Below are 24,906 nucleotides of genomic sequence, written 5' to 3'. Positions count from 1 at the left end.
AACTTGATCAGGTCCTGGGGATTTATCTACCTTTATGCATTTTAGGACCTCCAACACCTTCTCTTCTGCAATGTGGACTCTTTTCAAGATATGGCTATTTACTTCCCTAGCTTCCATGTCTTTCTCCATGGTAAATACTGATGAGAAATATTTGTTTAGGAGCTCACCCATCTCCTGTGGTTCCACGCATAGATGACCTCATTGATCTTTAAGGGGCCTTATTCTCTCCCTCCTTACTTTTTTGCCCTTGTAGAATGTCTTTGGATTCTCCTTTGTCTTATCTGTCAAAGCTATTTCATGTCCCCTTTTGCCAACCTGATTTCCCTCTTAAGTGTATCTCCATAGTCCCTATAGTCCTGAAGGGATTCACTTGATCCCAGCTGCCTATATTGACATGTCGCCTTTTTCTTGACCAGAGTCACAATATCTCAAATCATTTTGTTTTCCCTACTCCTGCCAGCCTTGCCTTTCACACTAACAGGAACTTGTTGGCCCTGAACTCATGTTATCTTGCTTTTGAAAGCCTCCCACTTGCCAGATGTCCCTTGACCTGCGAATAGTCTCCCCCAATCAACTTTTGAAAATTCTTGTCGAATGCCATCAAAATTGGCCTTACCCCAACTTAGAACTTTAACTTGTGAAACAGACCTGTCCTTTTGAATAACTATTTCAAAACTAATAGAATAATGGTCATTGGTCCCAAAGAGCTCCCCCACTAACACACCAGTCATTTTCCCTGTTTTATTTCTCAACAGGAAGTTCAGTTTTGCCTCTATTCTAGTAGGGCCATCTACATCTAGATTGAGCCTTCTGGACTCAATATCAAGTTCAACAATTTTAGGGCTTGAGCACCTTTTCCCATGTCCTTACGCCAACCATCACACACCAGGCCTTTTCATAATATGGGCTGCTACCATAAACAACCCATTGTCAGCCATGAATGGTCCCAATTAGCAGCAATTCATTCTCCCAGGCTGACCTTTACCCATTCCATTGTCTGCTCAACTATGTTTTTTTCTTTCTGGGCTCCATCTCCTTCTATGTTTTATTCCTCCCTATCCCCCAATCTCTTCTTTAGCATATGTACCAACCTTTTCCTAACTACTATCAGTTTTGAAGAAGGGTCACTGGGCCCAAATTATTAATTCTGCTTTCTCTCCACAGATGCTCCCAGACCTTCGAAATTTTTAAAGCAATTTCTGTTTTGGTTTCTGGTAATTATTATTGAAATGAAGATCTTCCACTAAAAATGGTCAGGCCTCCACATCCACAAACTTACCAATTATCCTACTTTCTTAGGAATTGAACCACTTTTAAAATCAGTGCCTATTTTGGAATATAATTTAGAAGAGCTTTGTCTTATTTTTCGCTCAAATGCCATGAAAACATTGTTACATTGTCTGATAGCTTAAAAAGAAATAAGGACAAGTCAGGAATTAACTCCTGTTCCTAATTCTGTGGGTTTTCATATTATTTCAAGTAGCCATCCCTTCCCCCAGTCTGAGGGCATGTTTTGGACGTTTTGAGGTATAATATCCTATTAATATTGTGACATGTGAAATTTGCTGATGATAAAGCTCCATTACTCCACCAGTTGCATGTGTAAATGTTTTGACTCAATTACTGAAATGGTCCATTGCTTCATTTTTGTACTATGATACAGCAAATAAAAACTGTCCACGAGACTTCTTTAAGGAAATAAAAGTAACCCATTTATTATGAATCAAACTTATTCTTAAAGACAATGCCAAACATTAGTTAACACCTAAGCTATGACCTGGAATTAAAATTCTATGCTCTACATCTCATATACACAACAAGTGGTGGTTCTCGAAGCAAACATGCAAAGTTCAATCCTCGTGGCTAAAGGTCTAGAAACAAAGGAAATAATGCGATGACTTCTAACATCGTCGATTTCCTGTCAATGAAGCCGAATTGCTGACAGCCATTGACTGATGATAAATTTAAATTCTGATTCCAATCAACCTGAATCTGAGTCATTAATGATTGGACACAGTCCACCCATAATCACAGGATTGTTACAGCGCAGAACAATGCCATTCACCCATCGTGCCTGCACAGTTCTAATATGTGGTGCCAATCTCCTGCTTTTTCCCCATATTTCTGCACGTTATTTTTATCCAAATACTCAACCAATGTCCTCTTGAATGCCTCAATTTAACCTGTCTCCACCAGATTTCCAGGCAGTGCATTCTGTAGTCTAACTACTTGCTGTGTGAAAAGTTTTTAAGCTCACATCATTCTTACTTCATTTGCACATCACTTGAAATCTATGCCTCATTCATTTTTATTTTATGGCAGGAACAGCTTCTCCTTATCTACCGTGCCTAGCAAGCTCACGATTTTAAAACTCCTACCAAATCTCCTCTCAGCCTTCTTCTCAACAGAAGAACAGTCCCAAATTGATCATTCTATCAGAAGGTGCCAAAAAGATTGATGAGGGCAGAGCAGTAGACATTGTTTACTTGGACTTCAGTAAAGCCTTTGACAAGGTTCCATGTGGTAGACTAATTTGTAAAGTTAGGTCACATAGGATTCAGGGTGAGCTTGCCAATTGGATACATAATTAGCTTAATGGCAGGAGACAGAGAGTGATAGTGGAGGGCTATTTTTCAGACTGGAAGCTTGTCATCAGTGGTGTTCCACAGGGATTGTTCTGGGTCCTCTTTTGTTTGCCATCTATATAAATGATTTGGATGAGAATATAGAGGGCATGGTTAGTAAGTTTGCAGACAACACCAAAATTGGTGGCACAGTAGACAGTGAAGAAGGTTTTCTAAGATTACAAAGGGATCTTGATCAAATGGGTCAATAGGCTAAAAAATGGCAGATGGAGTTCAGAGATAGTAGGAACTGCAGATGCTAGAGAATCTGAGATAACAAGGTGTAGAGCTGGATGAACACAGCAGGCCAAGCAGCATCAGAGGAGCAGGAAGGCTGACGTTTCGGGCCTAGACCCTTCTTCAGATTGAATTCAATCTGGATAAGTGCAAGGTATTGCATTTTGGTACAACAAACAAGGGTAGGACTTATACAATTATTGCTAGGGCTCTGAGGCACCTAGGGGTTCAGGTGTATAATTCTTCAGCAATTCATCACGTATAGACAGAGTGGTTAAAAAGGCACTTAACATGCTTGCCTTCATTGCTCAGTCCTTTGAGTACGGGAGTGGGGAAGTCATGTTGAGATTGTACAGAACATTGTATCTGTTCTGGAGTACTGTGTGTAGTTCTGGTCGTCCAGTTATAGGAAGGATATTATTAAACTGGAGAGGGTACAGAAGGGATTTACCAGGAAGTTGGCGGATATGGAAGGTCTAGTTATAAAGAAAGGCTGGGACTTATTTCACTGGAGCATAGAAGGTTGAGAGGTGACCTTATAGAAGTTTATAAAACCATGAGGGGCATAGATAGCGTTAACAGTAGGTATAGATATAATTGGATTGGGGATTTCAAATTAGAGGGCATACTTTTAAGGTCAGAGGAGATAGATGTAAAAAAAGACACAAGGGGCAGTTTTTTTTTTTTTTACACAGAGGGTGGTTCCCATGTGGAAGTGGTGGATGTGGGCACAATTATAACATTTAAAACCCCCTTGGATAAATACATGAATAGGCAAGGTTTGGAGGGATATAGACCAGGAGCAGGCAGGTGGAAGTAGTCTAGTTTGGGATTATATTCTGCATGGACTAGTTGGACCAAAGGGTCTGTTTCCATGCTATATGACTTCATATTTCTATCCTCAGAACTGAAGTTTCTCATTCCTGGAACCATTCTTAAAAATCATGTCCGCACTCTCTCCAATGTATTCACATCTTTCCAAAACGTGGCACTCACAAATGCACATAATACTCCGTCTGAGGTCTACCAAGTGTCATGTACAAGTTCAACATCACCATCTTGCTCACGTACTCTATGCCCCTACTGATAAAGCCAAGAACATTGTATGCTTTATTTACTGCTCTCTTCAACTGTCCTGCTACCTTCAATAAATGTGCACATGTAGACACAGTTCCTTCCGCTCCTGCACCTCTTTTGGAATTGTACTGGCTATTTTATATTGTATTTCAATGTTCTTCAGACAAAAGTGCATCACCTCAAAAATCTCTGCATTGAACCTTATCAGCTACTTCTTCACCCACTCCCCCAACTTATTAATGTCCTTTTGGAGCTCCACTCTGTTCTCTTCTGTGGACAATTCTTACAAGTTTAATGTTATCTGCAAACTTTGCAATTGTCCCCTGCACACCAAAATTCAAATCATTAATACATCAGGCAAAGCAATACCAATATGAAACCTTGGCAAACTCTATCACAAACCTTCCTTATTTCAACCTCCACTGCCTTCAAGCCAAAACCAAAGTCGCCTCAACCAGTGTCATTGAGCTGCAGGATGCAGATGATGCTTGTGTACATGCAGCTCAGAGAACCTACTCCAGACCATCATCAGCACTTTTATGAGAGGGTGTCATCCTAAACGTCTGCAGGACAAAGGTCCTCCACTGACCTGGCCTGACATTGATGAGCAAACGTCGACCACTTCCAATACCTTGGAATTGTCCTGTCGGCCGAAGCAGCTATTGCTGAAGAGATCCAGCATCACCTCCAGTGTGCTAACGCAGCCTTCGGCCACCTGAGGAATAGGGATTTGAGGACAACATCAGCTCATGGTTTATAGAGCTGTGGTAGTTCCCACCCTCCTATATGGCACTGAGACATGGACTGTCTACTGTAGACACCTCAGGGCACTGGAGCAGTACCAACAACACTGCCTGCACAACCTGCACAAGATCCTGTGAATCCGCTGGGAAGAAAGAAGCACCAACATCAGCATTCTCGACCAAGCCAACAACCCCTGCATCGAGTCACTGACCACCCTTGGGCTAGGCACGTCATCTGCATGACCAACGAGAGACTCTCCAAGAAGGCTCTCTACTCCCAGCTTTGAAATGGCAGGCAAGCCAAAGGTGGACAAAGGAAGCATTTCACTGATATCCTCAAGGCCTCACTGTGGCATTCCCACAGACACTTGGGAATCGCTGGCCCAAGACTGTCCAAAGTGGAGGGGGAGCATCTAGGAAGGCATCAAGCACTTCAAGACTTGCCCTTGGGAAAACATGGAAGACAGGCAAAAACCACAAAAGGAGCACACTGCTACACCAATACCCCACCCACCCTTCTCATGACCACCACCTGCCTGCCCCAAGTGTAACAAAGCCTGTAATATGCAGCATTGGTCTGTACAGCCATCTATGGACTCACCCTGAGAGTGGAACAGAGTCATCCTTGTCTGTGAGGGACCACTGGTGATGATGACAAATTTTCCTGCAGCCTAAAAAAAATCCATCGAAAAATATAATGCTTAGTATTACTTAGCCAATTTTGTACCCATATTGCTGTTGTCCCTTTTATACCATGACTTACAGCTTTCTTTACAAGTCTTTTGTGTGGTACAGTAAGCAAGTGCCTTCTGGAATTCCACATATACCAAATCAACAACATGATTCATATTGTTCCTTTCTGTTCCTCTTCAAAAATCTGCAGCAAGTTAGTTAAGTTACTCATCCTAACCAATACACCTTTATGTATTTAATAACTATCTGAAATGATTGTTTCTAGATGTTTCCCCACCACCATCGAAGTTAAACTAACTGGTAACAATCTTTCTTGAACAAGGCTGTAATGTTTGCAGTTCTCCAGTCTTCTGGCACCTCCTGAGTCCAAGGGAAACTGATAAATTATGCTCAGCGCCTCTGCAACTTACACTCTCATTTTCTTCAAAATCCATTGATGCAAATCCCAGTGCCTTCTCAACTTTAAGTCTTCTTCCTTATTAATTTTGAACCCTTCTGGTAACAGAGTTTCCTCCTGTGTCACCATCCTTCTCTTTTGTAAAGACAGACACAAAGTATTCATTTAACATCTCAGTCATGTCTGCATCTCTATTTGCAAATCCCCTTTATGGTCTCTTAGCAAGCATACCCCTCCATTAACCACACTCTTACTGTTTTTATTCACTTGCTGGACATGAGCATTGCTGGCTCAGGGTCACTGTGGACTTGTTGGGCCAAAGGGCCTGTTTCCACACTGTAGGGATTCTACGATTAAAGGAATATATAATCGTTGTAAGTCATGTAACAGTTTTAAAAGACTATGCATTGCATATGCACAATCATGCCTTATAATCCCATACCACCTCAGCCAATTTGTGCTTCATGACTTCATAATTTCCTTTATTCAAATTTAACACCCTTGCTTTAGAATGAACTACCTCACTTTCAAACATAACGCAAAATTCTATCACATTGTGGTCAATCATCCCTAAAGGTTATTTTGCAACAAGTTGCAGACAACAAAGATACTTTTTATAATGGTTAGTTGAGAAAGAAACAACTGTGCTGTTTCCTGAGTTCTGATAGTGATTTATTTGATTGATTGATTGATTTGTTGTCACGTGTACCAAAGTACAGTGAAAAGCTTTGTTGACGAGCAGTCCAGGCAGATCATAGCAAGCAAGGATGTACAGATCAAAAGACTTAGACAGAGGCATACAGGTTACATTGCACAGGGCGCGCACTAGGTGAGATCAACGTTAGCAAGATCAAAATTATTTGAGGCTAGAGAGTCTAATAACGGCCAGAGAGAAGCTGTTCCTGAGCCTGCTTGTGCGTGTTCAGGCTTCTGTATCTTCTGCCTGACAGAAGAGATTGGAGGAGATCATTACCGGGGGGGAGGAATGGGTCTTTGATGATGTTGGCAGTCTTTCGGTTGGTAGGCTGATGAATGAACTTTCTACCCTCAAATAATGCTGATCTTGGTAATGTTGATCTTGCCTAGTGCACACCCAATGCAATGTAACCTGTATGCCTGTGTCTAAGTCTTTTTGATCTGTACATCCTTGCGTAGTATGATCTGCCTGTACTGCTTGTAAACAAAGCTTTTCACTGCACTTCAGTAACAATCAATCAATCAAATAAATCACTCTTAGTACTCAGGAAACAGCACGGAAAGTGATGGGTAATGTGAAATGTGTAATGTGAAACAAATACAGCACTGCATTAGTCGTTATGAGTTCATAATGCAATGCACCACTTTCTGACTGGTTACGGAGACATATTTTTGCATTTTGCAAGCAGTTTATACACACAGCCTGTTTGCGAAAGAAGCACAAACCAAAAACACATAACAGGTTTTAAATCAGGAAAGCGTGTATGGCTTGTGGTCATCAGGGGGATATCTGAGATTCTATTTTCTGAAACAATCTAATGGCTGTAGAGATGGATAATGCATATTTTAATGTTGAGACTTTGCTTTCGCTGCATTGTGTTTTGTAAACTAGAAACAAATCATTTGAATCAGATGCTATTTTTTAGAAACAAAACACTCCAAATGTACACATTTTTCATGATTTAAGATAAGTTTTAAACATTTTGATTCAATTTTTTGCATGGCTGGGGTTTGCAATGTAGGTCTGGTCTCAATAATGTCCATATACTGTACATAAAAGCAGATTTGTTATTTGGGTAAATGATCAATTTGTTTTTAAAACCAAAGTTGAGGGACGTGGCAGTATGAGACATGGTTACCATGGCTACATATGCAAACCAGAGCTTCCCTAAAAAGTGAAGTTTTATTGCTGTAATCTCTCATTCCTTTACTGTATAAAACACTGTGTAATTGCTGAAGCTAATCTAGTACATGTTAAAATTGTGAACAAATACTGACAAAGTTCAAAATTGGCCATTTCAAACTCATTTACATTACCAGTGGGCTCATATTTGCATAGCAAGTGCCATTTCCAGAAACATTATCTTTGAAAGGACATTGAAATTAGTTGAGAAAACAGAAACAATAATCCTGGGACTTCTTAAATAAATCTCACACATTCCAAATTATACCCACTGAGTCACAGCCATACTACAGAATGGAAACAGACCCTTCAGTCTAAATTGTCCATGCCAACCAGAGATCCTAAATTAATGGCATTTGGCCCATTATCCCTCTAAACCCTTCCTATTCAACCACCCATCCAGATGCCTTTTAAATGTTGTAATTGTACAAGCCTCCACCCCCTTCTCTGGCACCTCATTCTATACACACACCACCCTCTGCTTGAAAACATTGCCCCTTAGGTCCCTTTTAAATCTTTCCCCTCTCACCTTAAACCGATTAAACCTATAAAGTGACCACAATTCCATTAGTTTTACAATAGCTATGGAAAAGGATAGGTCTGGTCCACAAGTTAAAGGTTTAAATTGGGACTAGGCCAATTTTGATGGTCTTAGACGGTAACTTTCAAAAGTTGGTTGGGGGAAGCTGTTTGCAGGCAAAAGTCCGGTAAGTGGGAGGCATTCAAAAGTGAGTTAATGAGGTTTCAGGTCAGTATGTTCCAATTAGACTGATGGGTAAGGCTGGACAACTAGAGTTATTGAGGCCCTGGTCAAGAAAAAGAAGGAAGCACATGACATGTATAGGCAACTGGGATCAAGTGAATTCCTTGACAAGTATATAGGGTGTTGGAGCACACTTAAGAGAGAAATCAGGAGGGCTAAAAAGGGGACATGAGATGGTTTTGGCAGATAAGGTAAAGGAGAATCCAAAGAGATTCTGCAGTACACAAAGAGCAAAAGAGTAACTATGATCATAGAACTATAGATCACAGAATCCCTACAGTGTGGAAACAGGCCCTTCAGCCCAACAAGTCCACACCGACCCTCAGAGCATCCCACCCAGACCCATCGCCCTATACGCCACCTAATCTACACATCCCTGAACACTATGGGCAATTTTGCATGGCCAATCCACCGAGCCTGCACATCTTTGGATTGTGGGAAGAAACTGGAGCACCCGGAGGAAACCCACGCAGACATGGAGAGAATGTGCAACCTCCATGCAGACAGTCGCACAAGGGTGGAATCGAATCCAGGTCCCTGGCGCTGTGAGGCAGCAGTGCTAACCACTGAGCCACCCAAAGAGAATAGGTCCTTTTAAAGATTATCAAGGTTATCTATGTGCAGAGCCACAAGTGATGGGTGAAAATTAATATTTCTCATCGGTACTTACCGTTGAGAAAGGCATGGATGCTAGGGGACTTGGGGAAATAAATAGTGATGTCTTGAAGAGAGTTCATATTACAGAGGAGGATGTGCTGAAAGTCTTAAAAAGTATTAAGATAGATAAATTCCCAGGACCTAATGAAGAGGATCCCAAGACTACAGAGGCGAGGGAGGAAATTGTCAGGCCCCTAGCTGAGATATTTATATCATTGATAGCCACAGGTGAAGTGCCCAAAGATTGGAGGCTGTGCCATTATTTAAAAAGGCTGCAGAGAAAGCCTACGATGTACAAATCTATGAGCCTAATATCTGTGGAGGGTAAATTATTAGGGGGAATTCTGAGAGACAGGATGTACAGGCATTTGCATAGGCAAGGACTCATTTGAGATAGTAAGCATGGCTTTGTGTGGGAAAGCATGTCTCACGAATTTGATTGTGTTTTTTGAAGGAGTGACCAAAAAGTAGATGAGGGCAGTGTAGTAGATATTGTCTACATGGACTTTAGCAAGGCCTTTGACAAGGTACTGCACGGTAGGTTGTTGAGTAGGGTCAAGTCTCACGGGTTCCAGGGAGAGCTAGCCAATTGGATGCAAAATTGGATTGACAATAGATGACAGAGAGCGGTGATAGAGGGTTGTTATTCAGGCTCCCCAGTGGTGTGTCATAGGGATCAGTGCAGGGTCTACTGTTATTCATCATTTTTACAAATCATTTGGATGAGAATTTAGCCGGTATGTTTAGTGAGTTTGTGAATGACCCTAAGATTTGTGGTACAGTGGTCAGTGAACAAGGTTATCTGAGAAAGCAGCAGGATCTTGATCAACTGGGCCATTGGGCTGAGGAATGACAGACGGAGTTTAATTCAGATAAAATGCAAGGTGTTGCATTTTGGTAGGTCAAACCAGGGCAGGATTTACACAGTCAATGGCAAGGCCCTGGGGAGTATTATTGAACAAGGAGATCTAGGATACAGGTCCATAGTTCCTTGAAAGTGGAGTCACAGCTGGAAAGGGTGATGAAGAAGTCTTTTGGCACGCTTGCTTTCATCAGTCAGGGCATCTTGTTGCAGCTGAACAAAATGTTGGTGAGGCCACATTTGGAGTACTGTGTGCAGTTCTGTTTGTTATACAATAGAAAGCATGTTATTAAACTAGAAAGAGTGCAGAAAATATTTACTAGGATGCTACCTAGACTGGAAGATTTGAGTTACAAGGAGAGGTTGGATAGGCTGGGACTTTTTTTCACTGGAGTGTAGGAGATGAGGGATGACCTTATTGAGCTCTATAAAATCATGAAAGGCATAGCTAAGGTAGACAGCCAACAGCTTTTCCCCCATGTTGTCAAAAACTGGAGGGCATAAATTTAAAGTGAGACAAGAGAGATACAAAAGGATCCATGGGGCATATTTTTCATGCATAGGGTGGTGAGTGTCTGGAACAGGCTGCAAAGGTGGTGGTGGAGGTGAATAAAATTTTGTCATTTAAGAAACATTTAGACAGGTACATAGATGGGATAGGTATGGATGGATACAGTCCAAACACAAGCAAATGGGTCTAATCTAATTGTGAAAACTAGGCGGCATGGATAAGTTGGGCCGAAGGGTTTGTTTCCACGCTGTAGATCTCTATGACTCTATGCCCTCTAGTTTTAGACTACCAACCCTGGAGAAACAACCTTGGTTATTCACTCGATCCCTTGTGATTTTATAAAGCTCTACATAAGCCTCTAAACTGGGGGGTGGGGAAGATTTAAAAAATCGGATTTCTTTTGCCCAAACCAAAGAAATGTATGAATAATGAAGATCCCAGAAAGTCCTTGCTTGCACCTATTTTGAAGATGGATGCATGGAATTTGCAGAGTTTGGTGTTGGAAACAAACTATTTAGCTCATGCATACCAATCCATTTTAATTTAATACATTTTACTAGACAGTGAAAACATACCTTTTCAGAGATAGTAGGAACTGCAGATGTTGGAGAATCTGAGATAGCAAGGTGTAGAGCTGGATGAACACAGCAGGCCAAGCAGCATCAGAGGAGCAGGAAGGCTGACGTTTCGGGCCTAGACCCTTCTTCAGGCCTGCTGTGTTCATCCAGCTCTACACCTTGCTATCCTTTTTCAGAGATGTTAGACATAATACAACTGTCTGTGAATGGGTTTACAGCAGGAAAGTAAGGCTTGGGCTGGTGTGCTTTGTCGCTATTTTGAGGTTGCCAAGGAGAGTTCAAGGGGTGTGGGGAGACTGGTGATGTCTGGTGGGTCACTGTACCTGGTTGGGAAGAGGGAACCCTCTCTGTAAGGACCCTTTCCACATCAAGCAAACGACCTCCCTGGAGGCTTGCCCCTCATCCCCATGGGTGCCTCGTCCTCCTAGTCAATCTCTGAGAACACCAGCAAACCTCTTCCTCTCTCTATCCTACTATGAGGCTAAACTGCACTTACCTGGTTTTTGACTCTGGGACTCAGAATTTAGTGACTGCTTGTAGTCTTGGTCTTGGTAACTAGGACTACGGAGCTGCCAGGAGGGCTGACATGGATGGCAGTGATGTTCTCTCTGCTAACTCTTCTGGTGATAGAGCAGTAACTAACTGGATTGGATTGTTCTGCTTTTTGTGGACAGAATGTACTTGGGCAATTTTCCACATTGCTGGGTAGATATCAGTATTGTAGCTGTACTGGCTAGGAGCATGGCTGATTCTGAAGCACAAATCTTCACTAGTATTGTCAGAATGTTTTCAGGGCCAATAGACTTTGCATTACCGGTGCCTTTAGCAGTGAATAAAATTGGTTGAAGATTGACATGTGATGCTGGGGACCTCAGAAGGCAGCAGTGTTAGGTCATCCACTCTGGCTAAAGATGGATCCAAATGCTTCAGTGCTGAGATTCGGCTGACTAATATTCTTACAGATTATCGCACATTAACTCAAATCTTATTTCAATAGCACCCTTGAAATAGGGGCCAGTATTAAAATGAGCTATAAACAATGAAAATTTACAATATATTGCTAAAAACACTTTATTTTTAAAAATTGTTCAGGAGATATCAGCTTTATTAGCTGGGCCAGCATATATTGCCTATTGTTAGTTGCCCTTGACGTGATGGTGAGCTACCTTCTTGAACTATTGCCATTGGGTGTTGATACACCCACCCTATTAGGGAGGGAGTTCCAGATTTTGACCCAAGCAGAATGAAGAAATAGTGACATATTTCCAAGTTAGAAAGGTGTGAAGCTTGGAAAAGAACTTGCAGATGGTGTTATGGACCAGACCAAAGCCCCTTTAAATATGTCAAGGAGATAGCCCAGACCTTAACTTTTATCTTATTGAAAGGCCAGTGTAAGGTGCTGTTTTCCAGATGTAACTCAATTGGTTATGTTACACGGCTTCAAAGCAAAACAAACTTTATTCTTACCCTACTGTCAAAATACAAACAAAAGAAAGAAGAATTAGTATAACCTTAACTCTACTGGAAAACTTAATAGCACAGTAGATTATTTAACTCCTGAACAGCAACTGTTCCAATATAGTAACATCCCATAAACACCCTTGGCAAAGTCAGTAAAACAAATTATCTTACATGCAATTCTGGCAGCAGAGACAGAAGCCAAGTTTTTAGCTATAACAGAGAGACAGATGTAGCAGCTTCCATATCAGCTTTAAAAACCTCAACAACTGCTGAAAGCTAAACTAAAACCCTGGTTCTGAGAGAACCTGATTCTACCCATTCATGCTGCTTCTACCATTCCAACTTTAAAAAAATGACCCAAGGTCTCACAAGCTGTTTACTTATTTGCCTTGGAGGAGACAGCTCAGTACCTATGGCTCAAAACCTCTCTCACAAAAAAAAACAGGAGAAACTACACTTCTTAAAGCCATTGTATCGTCACAGTGGTATTGTTCCCTTTCATCTGCTGTCTTTGTCTTTATAGGTGGTAAAGTTCACAAATTTGGAAGGTGTTTTTGAAGGAGCCTTCGTAAATTTCTGCAGTGCGTCTTGTGGATGGTACACACTGCTGTTTGTGTGTGTGGATAGTACAGGTTTGAAGCTTTGAGGAGAACTTGCAGATGGTGTTATGGACCAGACCAAAACCCCTTCAAACATGTCAAGGAGATAGCCTCGACCTAAACTTTTATCTTATTGAAAGGAAAGTGTAAAGTGCTGTGAAACATTGTGCCAACCACGTTGCTTTGTCACAGATAGTGTCAAGCTTTCTGAATGTTGTCAGAGCTGCTGTCATCCAGCTAAGTGGGGAGCATTCTAAAACTTTCTTAATTTGTGCCTTATTATTGGTGCACAGTTGTTTGAAGTATTCCTAGCCTCTGGCCTGCTCTTGCAACCATAGTACTTACATGACTAGTCTAATTGAGTTTCTGATAAATGGCAAGAGCCAGAATATTGGCAGTGGGGGGAATTCAGTAGTGGTAAAGCCATTGAATGTCAAGAGGCGATGGCTAGATTCTCTCTTGTTGGCGATGATCATTTCCTGGCATGTATGTGATGCAAATGTTACTTGTCAACCTTGTGAACTAGATATCCTCCAAGTTTTGTTGCATTTGGACATAGATTGCTCCAGTATCTGAGGAGTCGGAAGCAGTACTCAACATTATTGGAGGTCAACTTTGATGTTTGCACAACCACGAACATCTTCATTTGTGCTAAGTGTTATTCTGGGTGTAAACATTGACCAGAAACTTAACTAGATTAGCCATATTAATACTGTGGCTACAACAGCAGGCCATAAGCTAGAAGTCCTGTAGCAAGTAACTCACCTACTAACTCCCCAAAGCCCGTCTATCACCCACAATGCACAAATCAGGGGTTTTTTGGAACGGATTGTGCAGAAAATGTTCTCAATGAGTATGTTGTTTTATGAAGTTGCAGAATATAATGTCTTTTGGTGTTGTGTGAAGTCCAACATGTGACGAAGACCTGCTCATGATAATCCAAATGATTAAAGTCCCACTTTCAAGACAAGGCCTAACCAAGATTAGATTAAGGTGAGCCTGCTACGAAAAACTATGCAACTGATTCTCTTGCATTAAGAAATCCTTATGTAAGTATTCCCCCCCTTACAAATGGTTCTTGGATATTAGGATTTTATAAAAAAGATCAGAATTGCACAGACATAGAGTTTGGCTGAACCATAAACTTGCTTATTAAAATGCAAAAAGCCTCGAGTCTAGTCTAAATAGCTTTACACAACACCTTGATTGATTCAACTGAATTAAATCCCTCCATGTTTTAACCTTAGCTCTCACCCAAACACACATGATCATGACTTATTACAAAAACCTTTACTGAAAAAACACAGGTAAAACTCCTGTTTCTGCCCCAGGCCATGCTCAATTCAGACCCACACACACGCTGAATCTGATTGATAATCAGATAATTAATAATTGATTAGTTAAAATTTCAGCCAAAATATCCCTCGATTTGGCTGATCACTTGCATTCCTACACTCAGTTGGTCCTTCTAATGAGAACTTTCTATCTGTGACAACGCCGTGTGGAGCTGGAGGAACACAGCGGGCCAAGTAGGGAGGGGGAAGGGAGCTGGGAAATAAAGAGAGAGAGAAGAGATGGGGTTGGGGAAGGTAGGTGGGGTCTTTAATCCTGGTGAGTGTTTGTCGTAGAGTGGCTGCAGGCTTGTGTGCTACCATGATTCCTAGTGGTCTTAGGAGTCTCATTGTCAGTTCTGAAATGCTCCTGATGTAGGGTAGTGTGGCCAGTGTGTTCAGGCGTACTGTGCCCTCTTGTTGTTGTCTATTATAAAGACCCAATTTCCACAACATGCAGAATCAATGTAGTTTACAAAATACCATGCAACTACTGTCACAAACATTACATCGGACAGACAGGAAGGAAACTAACCATCAGAATACATGAACATCAGCTAGTAGCAAAACGACACAATGAACTTTCCTTAATATCAGTACACTCGGACAATGAAGACCATCAGTTTAACTGGGACAACGTAACTGTAGTAGCCAAACCAAACTCAGACACGCACGGGAATTCCTAGAGGCATGGTTCTCAACCCGTAATGCAATCAACAAACATACAGAATTGGACCGCGTATACAAACCCATACAAAACAAAACCGGAAATGACACTACTCACCCTAATGGACTGGACAGTGTAAATTCCAAGCGAAGTAGAACAACATTGTTTCATCAAAGGCCTCACTGATGATATTACCCACCTTGGTGACGAAAGTCTGAACAAAAATAAGCCAGCTCGGCGAGCAAGTCAACAACCTCACACACAACCCGAGCTACAAATCTTTGCTAAAACATTCAAGTCATTTTTGAAGTGTGGTGTCATGAATGCTTCAAATGCAGTCATTTTTACAAACTTGAAATTTGAAGAATTGTTGATACCAGGACTTTTGTTTTATAAAAGGGATAAACAACAGGATATACACATTTTTATAAAACAGCATGTTTGGTAGTCACATATCTCGCAATGATTGCTTACTTACTGGACACCTCCTGCCTGGGTTTACAACTTGTCAGGCTGCAAAGTGTGTTTTTGCATATTGCTTAGTCATTGGTGATTAGCCTGTGAAGGAAGACACCTTCACAGCTTTCTCGCTGTTCCTTGAAAAGAACACTTGTGGGTCTGGTCTCTCCAGAAGCTTTGACATGAGAAAGTTGCCAAACTGCTTCTGAAAGTATCCCCAGTGACAACCGCATGCATTCTGTGACACATTTGTGCACCAGAACATCAGACCGCAGTCACCTTGAACATCTCAAACGTAATCTGTTTTGCTTTCATTGACTATGACATATTGTTCAAAAATCTTTATCTTTGCCTTGTGCGTATGTGTGCTGAGTTATTTAGAGGGGTAAAAATGTATCTTTTCAAATTACAAACTTAACTTATTTTGTTGAGAAGATGTAAAATTGTTTGCTTTCTATAATTAAATCAATAATCGTCATTTGGTCATTAGTAGCTAAATATTGCTGAAAAGACATTTCGTTGAAACTTTTCATCTTGCACAAGTATGAAAACGTAGTTTTCCCCTTACAGTAATATGAGAAGAGAGGCATTATATTCTCCACGGCAGCAGTTACTTGATGACTGTCAGTTTTGATTAAATTTAAATCCAAGCAAGTTGACTGATTTCTGAGGACATTGCCCTAAGAAATTTACCAGAGAATGCCCAGTTTCAACTCAAACAGATGACAGACTTGTATGTGTTTTGTTCCTGTCTGGGGTGTCAAAGAACAGCGTGGCACAGTAGTCCAGCAATTAGCACTGCTGCCTCACAGTGCCACGGACCTGGATTTGATTCCACTCTTGGGTGACTTTGTGTGTGGAGTTTGTACATTCTCCCCATGCCTGTGTGGGTTTCCTCCCACAGTACAAAGATGTGCATGTGCATGGGCATGGGCAAAGATAAACATTGCCTTTTTTTAAAAAAAATTATGTACTGGTTGATCGAAAGGTGGCTTGGCCATGCTAAATTGCTCATAATGTGCAGGCTAAGTGGACTCAATGGGCCAAATGGCCTGCTTCCATACTGTAGGGATTCTATGAACAGGGTTTGTGCATTTATATGTGCAGCTTCAAATATATGCAAGCATGTCACACTGCAATCCCAACTGAATCTTAAACTGATTGTCAGCATAATTCTTAGCACATTCAGAATTACTTAACAAATAGGATCCAACTGCAGAATCAGATTTAATGTTGTATATTGCTTTGCATTTTGCAAGCACAGGCTAGATGGGTCAGTATGGTACAGTCAATATGTTGCTTGTTGTGAACATCTGAAAGTCAATTTAAGAAAAGCCAAAAAGATTGTCATTCAAATGAGTGATCCAGTATGCAAATTTCAGTACCAGTGTGATACCATATATACAGGTTGTATATTCTTATCAACTGGTGGATTATATGAAACAGTGTCTCCCTCTGGCTGTTTGCTTGTAAAACAATCAACACTCTTCTCATACAGTACATAAAGGTTATTTCTCCTATATAGAGGTGTTTCGTATGCACGATCCTTATGAATTCAAGACAAAATATCTATTTGGAGTAATAAATCAATAATCTGGGAATCAAGAAAGGTTAATTGTACTTTTAATCAAATCTAGAGAGACATGTAACTAGCCATATCAGGAAGTAGGTAAACTAATTATATTTCTGTTGTAACTTGTGGAGAGTAGTACTGGAGAAAGACAGTGCACACCTCCCATGTCAGTTATAACAGTAGTTACAGCTAGCAGGCAAAAAACACAGCAGCCAACTTATGCACAGCAATGTCTACAGACATGTGATGATTGGACAAATCATTCTTCCACAAATGTTACAAATAATTTAAAAGTGCATTATGTTTTGGGGCTGTTTCAAATAAAGGTTAAATGGAGCAGAGGTGTCAAACGACTGTTCAAAGTCATACTCGCTAACAAGCTTTACAGGGAAGTGTTAGGAATATCAGATTTTATTAATGGCTATACTTTAAACTATTTAATTTTAATATAAAATGGAGTTAGAGGTTTAGAAGATATTAATTCAGCATTTCTACCCAGACACAAGATTGATGATACACACTGGACTCTGAAAGGGAAACAGGCTTTAGAAAACTACTACACTAACAGTATTCAAGGGTTTTTTTTCCCCAAACTCAATTTATTCTAAAAGGGAAGCCACACTGCAGGAGTGAGTGAGAAGGGTGAAAAGAAATCATTCCATTTGGTTGCCAGGTGTGGACTGCAAATCAATAGGATGTTACCATACTTGGAAGAACTTGAGTGCCAGAAGAGATTACAGAATGAGCAAGGCACTGAAGGGACACGGGCAAAGATAAACATTGCTTTTTAAAAAAAAAAATATTATGTACTGGTTGATCGAAAGTCAATTAAAGTTGTCAAATGCAAGAGTAAAAAATTCCCAGAATGAGTTGCAATTTTGGAGTTAGGTTAGGTAGGAGAGAGATTTGGATTCCAAATCTGGAATCAAAAAGGTGTGAATTAACATTTCAGTGGCAATGAGAAACAGTAAAGATAGGGGTACAAACAGGTGATGCAAACAGAAAAGTAATGGTCTTTTGCAAGTCAAGAAACAGGAATTGAAACTCAATTTGTCATCTAATAGGATGCCAAGGATTTCCTATAGTGGGTGTGGGCGAGTCGAAAAAAGCTGAAATTTTAGGTCATGAACTCCAAGGCAACAAGACGCATTCTGGAGCTTCCACCGCTACCTTCCCCCCTCCCCAAACACAATTTTACCTAGGGTTTACAAGAAATTTCAAACTTCGGTCAGTGTGGGGAAAAAAAAATTGCAAAATATCAATTCACAATGTATGCCTCAGAAGTAGTGTAGTGTGAAAGACAGAGATAAATGGAGTTGGTTTCATTGTTTGCAATCCTCTGCCTTTCCATCCCCTGGAGATTCTATGGCTCTACCTCGTTAATCTCTTCCATATGATCAACGGGGTATTCTATTCAATCCTAATTCTGATTGTTTGATCACTTACTTGAAATAGAATAGGATTAGGAAGGAGATGGGGCTGAGGGTAGGGCGAAAAAGGATAGTGGATGGAGGTGAATTGCTCCTTTCCAAATCAGAATAGATACGTCCAGCTCAGCTCAGAACTAGAGAAGGGTCTCGGCCCGAAACGTCAGCTTTCCTGCTCGACCTGCTGTGTTTATCCAGCTCTACACCTTGTTATCTCAGATTCTCCAGCATCTGCAGTTCCTACTATCTCAGGTCAGAACTATTCTGCATTCCTTAAATGATAATTGATAGAACTGAAAGGTTTTCCAGTCGTTTTAATTCTAAATTAAATCTACCCCTCGCCACGTCGAACGAACACGTCAAATCATTCAGCGTGGAAACACTTACAGCTCCTCCCGCTAGATCTTGTTTAAAGCTACAGGGTGGATCTCAACAATTACACGCCTCCCAGGAACAGGCTCCGATCAACTGTCAATCATTCACCGCCACGTCCTCTTTTATTATTCAGGTGAAAACATGTTCGTTCCCTTCGCGACCTCATTAACTTGCTGAAACACAAGCAATCAAAATAAAAAAGAACTGCGGATGCTGGAAGATATGAAACAAACAAAAACAGAAATTGCTAGGGAAACTCAGCAAGCCTGACAGCATTTATGAAAAGGGAAAACAGAACGAACGTTTCGAGCTTGATGACCGTTCTTCAAAACTGGCGACATAAACTGCCCAGAGTTTATACCCGCCCGTTGCCAAGCTCTCATTGGAAAATGTCCACGTCAATCAGATAATTAGACTAAGGCGGCCATATTTCGAGACGAAAAGGAGGGAGACAAAACCAAGATACATACATATTAGCTCTGAACCGACCAGAATGTCTTACCGGTTAATGGTGTACGACTTTTGGGGGTTCTGTAGAACAGTTAAGATTTGAACGGTGTCACGTGGCCGTTTCCTGGGTGATCCCAGTGAAGGTTCGGTGGTGAAACCGTGTCTCGCGAGCACGGGTTCTGTTGCCTTGGTGACCCTTAGACCCTCGCCCTCTGGATTTACCTGCGGAGCGCAGGTTGGGCTTTGTTGTTCTCGCTGGCCGTAGGTCCGCGATGGGTCACGGACTGAAATGCGGTGTTGCCTTCTCCTTCTTCGCTGTTTTTGCGGCATACTGGTACCGGCAGCAAGTGGGCAACGAGCTGGACTCGCGTTTAGAGACTGTGTTGACTTCGTTGTTGAAAGCCGAGAGGAAAGTGGATCTGAACCGGCGGCCCCGAGTGGCAGTAGGTAGGCAATCGGAGATCACCTTCACATATCTTATGTGCTCCGTCGTTGTCTATTATTGAATATTTTTCTGAAAAAAAAACAGTTTTAAAGGCCATGCAAATGTAAGATTAGTTGACCTTGTTCAACATTTTACATTTTTTCAATATTGGCGCAATATCTTCATTGTCCTTATGTTGCTTCAGTGGAGAGTCTTTAAACACACTATAAGCTGCACAGCTCTTATTTTATTTCAGTTGCACCTCTCTGGTCTGGATTTCAGTTGTGCAAATCTTTCGATCTCAGCTGTGTCGCCTTAATTTCATGTATTTTGTTCCTATACCAGAAGTGAAGAGGGGATTTGGAGAAAACACCTTTAGAAAAGTTAGCATTCAAATGAGTGGCGAAAGTATAAATGCACATTGCTAGATGTTAGATAGCAGGCCCATCTGTTTTAAAAAAAACAGATGCTAATTCTTTTTATAACTGAAAGTTGTACGTTAAAGGTCTTGTGGAATGAGGAGGAAAATAGTCTACTTTAGTTGAATCACCAAGAGGAAATTAATGGGCTGAAGTATCTAAAATGTTCCAAAGCAGAAAGCAATACAACTTAAAATATACAATATCTCTAAAAATCCTGCATATGCAGGCACTTCCTGGTTTCACGGTTTTTGATATGCATTTATGTTATAACTAATTTTTTTTTGTGTTGCTTTAGCTAAACTGGAAGTTTTATCATAAGTGTTAAAACCAGTAGTGGTACTAAAGCCACTGGTGGCTTAGGATAACTTGCAATAATACCAATCAAATGGGAAGCACATGCTCTACCAAAGGATAGAGCTGATTGGTTGATAAGTGGCTTAGTAGTAGCTTTGCCATGGGGAATGTACAAATTTAGGATTTTCAGTCACATTATGACAGACTGTATTGGAAATTTTATAGGTCAATACAAAGTGTATGTGCTGTCTTTTGTAGACAGTGCATATACACACTCTGCCTGTTTGGACTCAGTAAAATAGGTGACACCTGTTTGATTCATTTCTCAGGGCACTGTCTTGACTAACCAATGTTATTTGTCTTTAACTGATTCTCCATGACAGTATCTTGACCAGTCAGAGCCCACTTCCCAACCAATTGAGCATTTTACTGACAAATGTTAGTTTTCCCCTTATTCTGGTATTTTGTGAATTATCCTGATGAGTGCAAGATGAGAAGCTTCAATAAACTGTGCCTTTTTTTCAGCAATGCTCAACAACTGGGAGTGTAGATTTAAGGTAAGGGACGGGGATGTGCGAGAAACAAATTTCACCCAGAAGGTATTAGGAATCTGAAATTTGCTGCCTGTAAGGGTGGTAGAGGCAGAAACCCTCCTAACGTTTCAGTGTTTATATGAGCACTTGCAATGTCAAGGCAGACAACACTATGGGCTAAGTGCTGAAAAATGGGATTAGAATAGTTAGGTGCTTGTTTTTTTTTTAAACCAGCATAGACTCGATGGGCCAAGACTATTTTTCTGCACTGTAGACCTCTAATACTCTGATTCTGTACTGTCAAATGACATAACTTTTATAGTTGGAACAATATTTTTCAAGTTGAATCTGTTGTGTAGAAATTGGGCACCTTCCAGTCCTGTAGAAGTCCAAAGAAACTGGCAAACTGTCCGTGCTTGTATTTGTTGGGTATTCAGCAAAAAACAAATGTTTGTATAAAATTGTGCATATGTACGTGTTGCATTCTCCAGGACAAAGTGGAGATATTCTGATTACCCTAAGAGTTTCTGTATCTAGAAGCACCTAGGGTTTGAAAGCATCACAAAGGGGATTCTAGATTCTGTAGTTGGAGTGGCTAGCAGGCAAGCCTAGGGAAAGAGTTTGAATCTGGAAGGGACCAGACTCTGAGTGTGTGGGGTGATCTGGTGATATTTGAGGCAAAATGATAGTGCAGTGACAAATGGAATACCATAATCTGTGTATTTATGTTGCGTTTGCATAACAATATTTTCTTCTATTTGATTTTGTGAAGGTATTGCTTGTATTTGAAAACATCTGTTACTACTGATTTATTAATGGGGAGATGGCGATGTTGTGTTAATGTCTAAAAATCCAGACATGCAGGCTAATGCTGCTGTTTCAAATGCTGCTGTCAGCTGCTGGAATTTGAATTTAATTAATACAAAAGAAATCTGGAATATAAAACCAGTCTCTGTATTGGTGACCATGAACCTGTCATTAACCTATCTGGTTCACAATTGTCCTTTAAGGGAAGGAAATCTGCCATCTTTACCGAGTCTGGCTGACATGTGACTCCAGATTCACAGCAGTACGTTGACTAGCAACCCACTCTATTCTTGGGCAGTTGGAGATGGGCAACAAATACTGGCCTTGCTGGTCATTCCACATCCTGTGAACGAATAAATATGAAAAATGAACTTTTTAATGTTGCTTGATTAAAGGACACTTTGCCACTGTGCTGATATCATGCTGTTTATATTGTATCTGTAAGAAACAAGTTTTTAAAGAAGTGTTAGCTTGCAAAGTGTAGAGGGAGGGAGGCCTTTTGATCTGTTCATAAACCAATAACTACAAAGCAAAGCAGGAATCTGCATGGTAGCATGTTTTAATCGTGTTCGCCAGTTATAGATTTAACAGTGCAGGAGCAAAGGACTTTGGATGTTGGACATCTGGAATAAAACCAAGTACCAAATCTGTTGACTACTTATTAAATTCTCTGTTATTATAATGTTACCTGTTAATTTCTTGTGCACTAGTGTGACTGCAATTATGTTTTGTCAATTTTGTCTTTCCAAGAATGGGAAATTAAGCAGGAATAAGGCAGAACTGGATAATTCAAAGGCCCCTTGAAGAAGTCTGTAATGGTTGAGGTGGTCAGGAAAATCATTGGGGATGTGCTACATAAAGGACTTAGAATAACAACAACAACTTGCATTTACAAAGCACCTTTTTTTTAAACTGTAACAAAACATCCCCAGACACTTAACAGAATGGATTTATCAAAGACCATTAAAAATCTTGTGTGATCCACCAAATAATTGATGACAGGAAGTTAGGGTTTTAGTTCTTGTTAACTTGCCAAAAGGTGATAGAAGCAGGTTCTATTGCAATTTTCAAAAAGGAAGTAGATAGTTGAAAAGGAGAAATTTACAGGGCTTGCAAAAAGGACCTGGAAATGGATCTGACTAGAATAGTTCTTTGAAAATGCATACAGCAATATAATGATTGCCATACAAGCTGGACTTAACTTTCTTTTTAAATATTAATCATACACTTCTTATTTCGGCCTTGCTTGTAGGTTTTGGTGGCTGTCTTGACATTGTGGCAGATGGGATTACACTGTTAAAGAAAGCTGGCATCAAACCAAGCAAGAATGCTGTCCACCATAATTTCATCACATCAGAAGAGCAGTTGGCTGAAAGCTTTGCATACTTCTTTCCTCCTGGAGCTGCATCTGAGTAAGAAATTAGCATGAATGAAATTTAGCGTATTGAACATAGACTTTTAATCAAAAGTTTGGTGATGTTTTACAATCTCTGGAGAATAAATAATATAGTAACTACAATTAGGAGATGGCATTGAATTTTTTTTTTGGGGAAGGAAATCTATCATTCCTACCTGATTTGGCTTTTTTTACTCCAGACCCACAGTAACATGGTTGACTCTTAACTGCATCTGGACAGTTAGGGTGGGCAATAAATTCTAGCTGAGCCACATCCAATGAACTAATAATTTAAAAACAAAAATTCAAACATTATCACTTTGATTTCATTCAAGGAGAGCAGCAGCAATTTTGATTTGGCTGATCGTCATAAGTATAGTACTTGACATTCCTTCATTTTTAAAGGATTGTGCTGTGAATTGAGATTACATTTAGCAGTAACTTATTTCAAAACTGTTTTGATAGTATAACTATTAAGTGTCTGTTGGTAAATCAGTTGTCATACAGCCTTGTGCTTTAGTAGTTTTTGACCAAATCGTCATATTGCCACACAATTGCAATACTACTACTTGTGGATTTAATAGTACTAGAATAGACTCTTAAATTATTTTTGTGAGCTGATGTGTAGAGCACAGAGAATCATGCACAAGGGCTATAAATTTTTGTATGCCTTAAAGTGAGATGCTTTGGCTGAGAAATTGAATATTTTTGTGTAATTGTTCTCAGTTAATGAATGCAAAGTAACTTCACGCTGATGCTATATTGCAAAGGCGCCTTTAACTGTTTACCGTGCTTGCTTAGGGAAGCTACAACAATGGCAAGTACACATGGTGGAGAAACATTTACACTGATCTATTAATAATCATAAGAGTTTAGGTTAGTGCTGCATTATTAGGGAAGAGTAGACTTTGCACTATATCTGTTCTTGTTATGATGTGTCACTCGGTGTAAAGTTTTTTTTTAAAGTGCCAGCACAAGTGTTTCTCTGAACACTAAAGGACTTTGAGACAACAAGGTGCAGGGCTGGATGAACACAGCAGGCCAAGCAGCATCATAGGAACAGAGAGGCTGACGTTTCGGGCCTAGACCCTTCATCAGAAAAGGGGGAGGGGAAGGGGGTTTTGAAATAAATAGGGAGAGAGTGGGAGGCGGATAGAGGAGAGGATAGGTGGAGAGGAAACAAACAGATCGAAGAGGCGGGGATGGAGCCAGTAAAGGTGAGTGTAGGTAGGGAGTTAGGAAGGGGATAGGTCAGTCCAGGGAGGACGGACAGGTCAAGGGGGCGGGATGAGGTTGGTCGGTAGGAGATGGAGGTGCGGCTTGAGGTGGGAGGAGGGGATAGGTGGGAGGAAGAACAGGTTAGGGAGGCAGGGACGAGCTGGACTGGTTTTGGGATGCGGTAGGGGGAGGGGAGATTTTGAAACTTGTGAAATCCACATTGATACCATTGGGCCGCAGGGTTCCCAAGCGGAATATGAGTTGCTGTTCCTGCAACCTTCGGGTGGCATCGTTGTGGCACTGCAGGAGGCCCAGGATGGACATGTCGTCTGAGGAATGGGAGGGGGAGTTGAAATGGTTCGCGACTGGGAGGTGCAGTTGTTTGTTGCGAACCGAGCGTAAGTGTTCTGCAAAGCGGTCCCCGAGTCTCCGCTTGGTTTCCCCGATGT

At 40.8% G+C, this 24,906-nt stretch overlaps 1 protein-coding gene across 1 annotated transcript in view; it reads left to right on the top strand.

Moving 5' to 3' along the window:
• Positions 1-19,034: 19,034 nt before the first annotated feature.
• adpgk2 (ADP-dependent glucokinase 2) overlaps positions 19,035-24,906 on the top strand; it is a 38,930-nt gene continuing 33,058 nt past the window's right edge. The window contains exons 1-2 of the mRNA XM_048600767.1: positions 19,035-19,810; positions 23,096-23,255. Coding sequence (XP_048456724.1) covers positions 19,636-19,810; positions 23,096-23,255 — 335 coding nt within the window. The 5' untranslated portion in view covers positions 19,035-19,635. The remainder of the gene's footprint in view (positions 19,811-23,095; positions 23,256-24,906) is intronic.

This window comes from Rhincodon typus, chromosome 9 (genome assembly GCF_021869965.1).
Source record: "Rhincodon typus isolate 14 chromosome 9, sRhiTyp1.1, whole genome shotgun sequence".
NCBI lineage: Eukaryota > Metazoa > Chordata > Chondrichthyes > Orectolobiformes > Rhincodontidae > Rhincodon > Rhincodon typus.
This window is presented reverse-complemented; position numbering and strand designations above follow the sequence as displayed.